Source organism: Myotis daubentonii, chromosome 12, assembly GCF_963259705.1.
Source record: "Myotis daubentonii chromosome 12, mMyoDau2.1, whole genome shotgun sequence".
NCBI classification, from domain to species: domain Eukaryota; kingdom Metazoa; phylum Chordata; class Mammalia; order Chiroptera; family Vespertilionidae; genus Myotis; species Myotis daubentonii.
In genome coordinates, this window is record NC_081851.1 from 26,907,551 (window position 1) to 26,916,361 (window position 8,811).

Here is an 8,811-nt window from a genome sequence, read left to right on the forward strand (position 1 = left end):
AGCCTGGCACATCAGAGGTGCATAATAAACATTTTATATACATGAATTTATTGCAGTGATGACAAAAAGAACAACTTTGATCATCAAAGATTAGTTATACTCTTTTGTCAAGTGAAGGTTAGAGATAAATAAATGTAAAGGTTTAATACTAATTTCATGGAAGCAAAATAGTACAGAGGCCCTGACACTCCATACAACATGTAGTGCAGGCACAGTGAACCCCCCAAGAAAGAGCAGCAGAAGTCAGTACCGCAACCACCTTGCAAAAGGAAAGTTTGGTGTTCACCCAATAGCATCTGTTCATTTGCATTTTTGTTAGTTATTACTTGTATTGGTTATGTAGTTTTCTTTGTATTTAAGATGCTATTTTGTTTATTAAAATTTGAATTAATACCTAGTTAATCTTTTTACATAAAGTAACATTATAATTAAAATAACAAATCAGCACTCTGGGTCTTCAAGAATGTTTTCCTTCAAAAGGAATCAGTACTCAGCTTTGAGAAACAGTGAAATAAGATTTAATATCCATAATATGTATTTTTTTAAAACCTCAAAAACTGATAGGAAAAGGTAAACAATCTAAAGTGGAAAAAAGTTATGAACAGAATCCACAAAATAAATAACATATGCCAATGAATAAATAAAAATATACACTACTAATAAGATGAAAATTACAGCAATGTGAAGCCATTTATTTTAACATATCAGTCTAGCAAATATTTATAAAAATGATAGTGTCAGGTTCAGCAACGATGTGAGTAAACAGGCCCTCTCATACACTGTAGGTGGGAAGGTAAACTGGTTAAACCTTAGAGTACAATTGGGCGATATTTTTCAAAATTAAAAAATGTACATATTTTATGACTTATACAAATGCCACTTCTGAATTCTTACCATTTGCAACATCATGGATGGAACTGGAGAGCATTATGCTAAGTGAAATAAGCCAGTCAGAGAAAGGTAAATGTCATACGATCTCACTCATTTGTGGAATATAATGAACAACATAAACTGATGAAGAAAAATAGAACCAGAGTCATAGAAGCATCGAACAGACTGTCCAACCTATGAGGGAAGGAGGAGGGTGAAGGGGTTTAGAGATCAACCAAAGGACTTGTATGCATGCATATGAGCATAACCAATGGACACAGATAGTAGGGGGGTAAGGGCATGTGCTGGAGGGTGGAGGCAGCCAGGGAGAGTCAATGGAGGAAAAAGAAGACTTATATAATACTTTAAACAATAAAGAATTAAAAAAAAAATTTTAAATGCCACTTCTGGACTGGCTGGTGTGGCTCAGTTTCTTGGCTGTCATCCCGTGCACAAAATGGTTACTGGCTTGATTCCCTATCAGAGCACAGGCCCAGGTTGTGGGTTCAATCCCTGGTAGGGAACATGCAGGAGGCAACTAATTAATGTTTTGCTCTCGTAGTGATATTTCTCTCTCTCTCCCTCTTTCTCTCTCTCTCTCTCTACAAATCAATAAAAATATTTTTTAAATGCCACTTCTAGGAACCCGTCTTTATATGTATAAAAGAAAGGCCATTCAATGCAGCATTGTCTGCAATAGCAAAATAATAACAACAAAACAAAAAGGAAGTAACCTGAATTCCCATCAATAGGAGACCACTTGATGGATACCATCTTACGGTACAAACGGGCAACAAATACAGTGCAGCTGGTAGAAAAGATACCTCTGAATGCATGGATGAGAAAGATTTCTACATAAGTGAAAAGAACCTCTGACTATCAGTATGTACTGTATAATCTTACTTTAAAACTACAAATGTTTACACACACACACATACACACACACACACACACACATACATTTGAATAAACATATAAAGCAGCCTGAGGGGCAACCACCAACAATAGTAGTTACTGTCTGAGAATGGAGATGAGACTTTTCACTTTTTATTATATGCACTTTCACGGCTCCTTTACATGGGGTTATAATTATCCAAAGGCATAAGTGAGTTCTTAAAAATTAAATATATTCAGACATGCATAAAATAGTTCAGGACACCAGGCATTTACTTTAACAATAATGAAACTATATTACTACAGGCATATCTCATTTTATTGCACTTTGTTTTATTGCAATTTGCAAGTAATGCCTTTTCTAGGTATTAAAGTTTTGTAGCAACCCTGTATTGAGCAAGTTCTATTGGTGCTATTTTTCCAACAGGCTCAAATGATGGCTAGCATTTTTTAGCAACAAAGTATCTTTTAATATATTTTGATTGATTTCAGAGAGGAAAGGAGAGAGAGAGAGAGATAGAAACATCATTGATGAGAGAGAATCATTGATCGGCTGCCTCCTGTTCACCACACAATGGGGATGGAGCCCACAACCTGGGATGTGCCCCCACCAGGAATCAAACCATGACTTCCTGATCCACAGGTCAACACTCAACCCAAAGTATTTTTTAATAAAGGTTTGTACATTGTATATTAGGCATAATGTTATTGCCCATTTAATAGACAACAGTATAGTGTAAACAACTTTTATACATACTGGGAAAGTAAAAAATTTGTGTGACTCACTTTATTGCAATATTCAGTTTATAGCAGTGGTCTGTAACTGAACCAACAATATCTCTGAGGTATGCCTGTGTGTGTGCGTGTGTGTGTGTGTGTGTGTATGTATATATGTGTGTGTGTGTGTGTATATATATATATACATACATATATATATATATATCTTACTTAAGTTCCCAGTATTAAATGGTAGCCTAATATCCAAAAGAGCCTTAAATCTACATAGTTAAGTATCATATTGTCCATAATCCTAGAGAAGATTTATCTACTAGAAAATTTGGTTCGCCACCATATCCCTCCCACTGCAAACTGTTTAGAATTCAATATTTTAAAATAAGTAATTGTGTCTACACCTTCACAAACAAGTCTTAACTTTCAGATTTTCTTTTCTTCTCTGGTAAATGTCTAGAAATATTCCATCCCCTCCCAGAACAATTTTGCAACTTCCTCGGTAGCCCAAAGTGGCTAAGATGTTGGATCTTGAACTTACCAGAGGCTCTAGTTTTCTAGGCTGCTGTCGTTTTCTTGTCCTCTCCTGGGCTTTGGTTTTGCGTTTGAACAAAAGGACTTGTGTATCGTCTGCATTTTCCATGGGTGTTACAAAAATCCGTTTTCTCTTTGCTTTTTTACTTTGTAGGTTTGGATTTGACACCGGCTTGTCAATATTTTCGAGTTCGGAGTCCATTTCAGAGATGCGAAAAGCCATCCTTATTCCTGCAAGTGTAGGGTCAGGAAAAGACACATGAAGAGCAACAGAACTGGGGAAGTGGATGGGGACTTAAGAACTAGGGAGAGCTGAGTTTGCTCACTGCCAAAGAAAACCCATCGAAGTTACCCCATTCTTTCCAAAATGAGGACTTGAGCCAGAGGAATGAAAATTAGGAACTGTGCCCGACCTTCAAGAAGTCCTATAGTTGGGGTGGAACCTAGACATTTGCATTGCTGCTGCTGCTGCTGCTGCTGCTGCTGCCACTAATTTGGGGACCACACTGGGCTAGACGGGAATGATGAAAAGAAATGGAATTAGCACTGAAGTATTCAGATCATTGTTTCTCGCACTTGAGTAAAGAAAATATCTCCTGGGATGCTTGTCCAAAATGCTGGTAATTCTAATACAAGCTATCTGAGAACTACAGCCTAGATACTCATGAAGAAACCAAACAAAGGAAGAAGAGAATTGAGGGCTATATTCTAAAATAGTGCTTCTGAAACTTTTATGTGCAGGAGAATCTCTTAAGACGCTTGTTAAAGTGAAGGTTCTGATTCAAACACATTGAACAGCCAGGTCCTAGAACACTAGAACTGTGAGACTTGTGTCGTGGAATGGCATTCTCATTACCACTCACACTCCCAACCCACCCAATGGACAGAGACACTTCTCTCCACAACGGTAGTCTGGCACTTGAGTTCTTCAACCAGGAGTCAGCTGGACTGGCTTTTAGTCTAGATCTGCATCTGGCCAATCCAAATCTGATGCAAAAAGCAAGGAGGTGGGCTGCACTGAAACAAGCCAAGAACTGAGTTGCCAACTCCAGTGAAAGCGAGATTCGGATCATGGATGAGGACATCATGGTACCATGAGGTGATGACTCAAGGGACCTGATCACGTGTTACTGCCGAAATCCCATTTCAGGGCAGCCTGTGATTGAATGAGGCCTCTGTGGAACGTGGATCCACCTCTCCTGTGCTAAGATGAAGAACACTAATGTCCCTGACTTCTTTCTGCCAGAAGTACAAGGACCTGGTCCCAGAGGCCTGGCGGTTAGGGGAGCCTCCCAAATCTGGAGACCCTGACATCATCTCTAGGCTGGAACTTCCAAATGACAACATGACTTGGGAACTGAGCCGCGGGGGCCTCACTCTGTTGCCTGAAGCTTGGATACTGTCCCACTTTATGGAAGGAATTCCCAAGGGAGATGGTTTGGAAATGAGTTCCTACTCTACTCTTCCTTCCTACCTTGTGGGCTTAAACTGGGACCCATTAGAGTGGGAGGCTGTCTGGGTCCTAGACACTCTCTCTGTCCCTTGGACCTGCCACCTCTCACTCTCCGGGCCAGGGTTGGGATTGGAATGGAACGGAACGGTTGTCTACAAAACTCTAGTGTCAGTACAGCCCCTCCTCAGCTCTTCTTCTATCCCATTTATTCTACACTGGTTTTATTTTTAATCTTGGACTTCCCCCTTTCGGGCATGGCAGCTCAGAGGTGGAGTCCCAACCAGAGCCTGGCAGAGGAAGGCAGGAAAACAGGTGCCCATTCTCTGACTCACCTCTTTTGTTTCTAACGCTATTGGCCAGCCATGTGTGAAGGCAGTCTGCATGTTGTAAAACAAAGCAGAGTGGGCTCTTGAAAATTGCAAGTCTCCTCTGCAATTTTGATTTTTTTTCAAGTAACCACATTCAAAAACACAACACAGGGAAGCGGTGACGCTGATTTTAATAATGTGCTTTATTGAACATATCCAAAATCGTATCATTTCAACACATAATCAATATCAAACGTATCAATGTGATATCTTCCTTGTTGTTACTGTCTTGGAAGCCGGTGCGCATTTCACACGTAGAGCACACCTCCGTTCAGAACAGCCACGTGGCGAAGAGCACAGGTCTAGATCTGACCACTCTGAAATCTCTATTCCTCACTTCCCACCCCCTCTAACATGCTAGGGAATCGCTGCAATGCCTTTCCCCTGACTTCCTCTGCCGGTGGGAGTTTTTCCTCGTGTGCTCCGAAAGCCATGCGGTCTTTGGTCTAGAAGTCAGAGCCCAGCCCCACGGTTTGATTCCTCAAGACTCACCAAGTCAGACTAGAGCAGCCGCCTCCTCCGCCTCGGGTCTCCAGAGACAGCAAGTCCAGGGCTGGGAGTAGAAAGGTGGCGTCCCCGGGAGAAGTTTCCCGTTGCCTAGCAGCCAGCAGGTCTCCCCGGGGCGCACGGGTCCTGCATCGCTGGTTGGTGGAGAGCCCGCCCTGGACCCGCCCTGCCCCTCCTCCGTGCTGGGAACGGAGCAGTCCCTAGGCCCGGAGGCGAGGCAGCCAATGGAGGTGGTCTGTTCTGTTTGTTCCTTCGCTCATCCACCACCCGCGCTGCTTGTCCCTCCCTCCTCCTGCAGGAACCTTTCCTGTTTCCTGTTTCCTCTGCCAGGCTGACTGGACGTTCACGCTCATCTAATTTGCTCTGGTTCAAAGAATCGAGAATCTCTGGAGAGGGAAAGGCGCTGGTAAGCAGTTCGGGTCCCCCTGTCAAAGGGAGCGACAATGCTGCGTCTCCACCCCACCCACACCCTCCTCCCTGGAGTGTCCAAAGGCGCAAGAAGTGAGGTCTCTTCTTTCCCTCCAACTGCACCGTTTTTTTTCTTCTTTTTCTTTTTTTCCTTTTCCACCTGGGAGGTAAGCCAGTGTCAGGCACAGCACGAGCCCATGTTACCGAGTCCCCGCGCCGTATGTACCAAAGCGGACCCTGGGTCTTGTTCTGGCATTTAGACCCGCCTACTTAGGTCCCCAAATGACCGCTGCTAATGCTACATGGAGGGTCTCCACCAAAGCCCAGCGCGGGTGGCTCGCTGAAGATGCCTTATCTCAGTGATCAAGAAACGTCACACTAGACTGGGACAAAGCCCTGGTTTTGAACTGCTCCTCCCAGATGACCTAATCACAGCCAGAACTCATAATCTTCTTGTGAGCGTTTTGGTCCTTATTTAAAACCTTATATTTGTTTCTTGCTTTGAATGCCAAGTTCCGTACCAAATGCTTTACCTATCACACAGACAACCTGCATTTGCTCAATCTTAAAATATTCAGTTATGTATTTTACATGCTAGTGGTGGCACCATCTACAGGGTGGAGAATGAACGAGAGAGCGTTTTAATACCAGAAAGCAGGACATAAAACAAGAATAGGTGATGGAATGTTGGGCCATGTCACACCAACATAGGTGCATGCATGCACACCTATTACATGCTGGCATATAAGACATGCAGATGTAAAAAAAGTATCCCGATTTCACACAGAAATTGATGGGGGAGGGGGTGATTAAGTACTTTTCATCAATTAAGAAATGATTTTAAAACGATTTTGAAAGAAAAATATGTCTTACTACTAACCTGGCTATGTCTAGTGGCTTTCTCCTGGTCTTTGTTTACTCTAAGCACTTACGTTTTCCAGTGGATGACAGACCAACCAACACTCTGGCTCTAGCCCAACCTGCTTTCTATTCTGATATTTGATGTTGCCCATGAGTTATGGCAGATCATTCCCCATCACTGTGACAGGTCTCAGATGTCTGGGAGGAGCTCAGTCTCTCCCCTTCACTCAGAGGCTGCAGATTTTTGTTAAGAAAGAGTATGTGCATGCCCTAGCCGGTTTGGCTCAGTGGATAGAGTGTCAGCCTGTGGACTGAAGGGTCCCAGGTTTGATTCTGGTCAAGGGCACATGCCCGGGTTGTGGGCTTGACCGCATTGTGGGGCATGCAGGAGGCAGCCGATCAATGATTCTCTCTCATCATTAATGTTTCTATCTCTCTCCCCCTCTCCCTTCCTCTCTGAAATTATATATATACTAGAGGCCCTGTGCACAAAAATTTGTGCACTTGGGGGGAAGAGGGGGTGTCCCTCAGCCCGGCCTGTGCCCTCTCACAGTCTGGGACCCCTCGGGAGATAACGACCTGCTGGCTTAGGCCTACTCCCCGGTGGCAGAGGGCAGGCCCAATCCCTAGGTGCAGCCCCTGGTCGGGCTCAGAGCAGGGCCGATTGGGGAGTTGGGGCGCCGCCCCTGTCATGCACAGAGCAGGGCGGATTGGGAGGTTGTGATGCCACCCTCAGTCACGCTCAGGGTAGGGCTGATTGGGGGGTTGGGGCACTGCCCCCTGTCACACTCAAGGCAGGATCGATGGGGAGATTGCGGGGCCACCCCGTCACGCACAGAGCAGGGCCAATCAGGGGGTTGGGGCGCTGCCCCCTGTCACTCACAGAGCAGGGCCCATCAGGGGGGTTGGGGCTCCATACCCTGTCACACACAGAGCAGGGTCGATCAGGGGGTTGGGGAGCTCCCCCCATCACTCACAGAGTAGGGCCGATAGGGGAGTTGAGGCACTGCCCCCTGTCACACACAGAGCAGGGCAGATCAGGGGGTTGGGGCGCCACACCCTGTCACACTCAGGGCAGGGTCGATGGGGAGGTTATGGCTCTACCCCGTCACACACAGAGCAGGGCCCGTGGGGGGCATTTGGGGCATCGCCCTCTATCACCCACGGAGCAGGGCCGATCAGGGGATTGGGGCACAGCCACTGTCACACTCAGGGCAGGGCCAATGGGGAGGTTATGGCTCTACCCTGTCACACACAGAGCAGGGCCCGTGGAGGGCGGGGGTTGGGGCGCCGCACCCTGTCACACACAGAGTCGCAGGGCGATCAGGGGGTTGGAGAGCTCCCCCGTATCAGGCACAGAGCAGGGCTGATCAGGAGGTTGGGGCGTCTTTCCCTGTCACGAACAGAGCAGGGTGGATAGGGAGGTTGTGGCCCCGCCCCCTGTCACACACAGAGCCACAGGGCGATGAGGGGGTTTGGGCGTTGCCCCCTGTCACGCTGATCCCAGTGCCAGGAGGCCTCGCGGCTCTGCTGATCCCGGTGCTGGGAGGCATATTACCCTTTTACTCTATAGGATAGAGGCCTGGTGCATGGGTGGGGCTGGCTGGTTTGCCCTGAAGGGTGTCCTGGATCAGGGTGGGGGTCCCCACTGGGGTGCCTGGCCAGCCTGGGTGAGGGGATGATGGCTGTTTGCAGCTGGTCACACACCCTTCAGGGTGGGGGTCCCCACTGGGGTGCCTGGCCAGCCTGAATGAGGGGATGATGGCTGTTTGCAGCTGGTCACACACCCTTCAGGGTGGGGGTCCCACTGGGGTGCCTGGCCAGTCTGGGTGAGGGGCTGCGGGCTGTTTTCAGGCTGGCGGGTGACCGAAGCTCCCAACTGCTCCTTTTTTTCTTATTTTTATTATTATTCTGGGCCAACTTTAGCTCTGGCTCCAGCTCTGAGGCCTCTGCTGCTGAAAGCAGGTATCTGGTTTGTTTGGGTTCTATAATCGAAACAATGTATAACTCCAGCTCTGAGATCCCGGCTCGCTGAAAGCAGGTTTCTGGGGTTTTGTTTAGCTTATATATTTATTACAGTGTTTCAAACTGCAGGCTCAGAGGCCGGCAAGGCAGGCAGGGAACGTTGGTTTCCTCTGTCACTGAAGCAAGCAAGCCTCATGTTCGTTTCAAGCTGCCTGGCTGCCG

General features: G+C 46.5%; 1 protein-coding gene across 1 annotated transcript in view; it reads right to left on the reverse strand.

The window, feature by feature from the left end:
* DNAH6 (dynein axonemal heavy chain 6) overlaps positions 1-3,250 on the reverse strand; it is a 235,511-nt gene extending 232,261 nt beyond the window's left edge. The window contains exon 1 of the mRNA XM_059659291.1: positions 3,035-3,250. Coding sequence (XP_059515274.1) covers positions 3,035-3,250 — 216 coding nt within the window. The remainder of the gene's footprint in view (positions 1-3,034) is intronic.
* Positions 3,251-8,811: the final 5,561 nt, after the last annotated feature.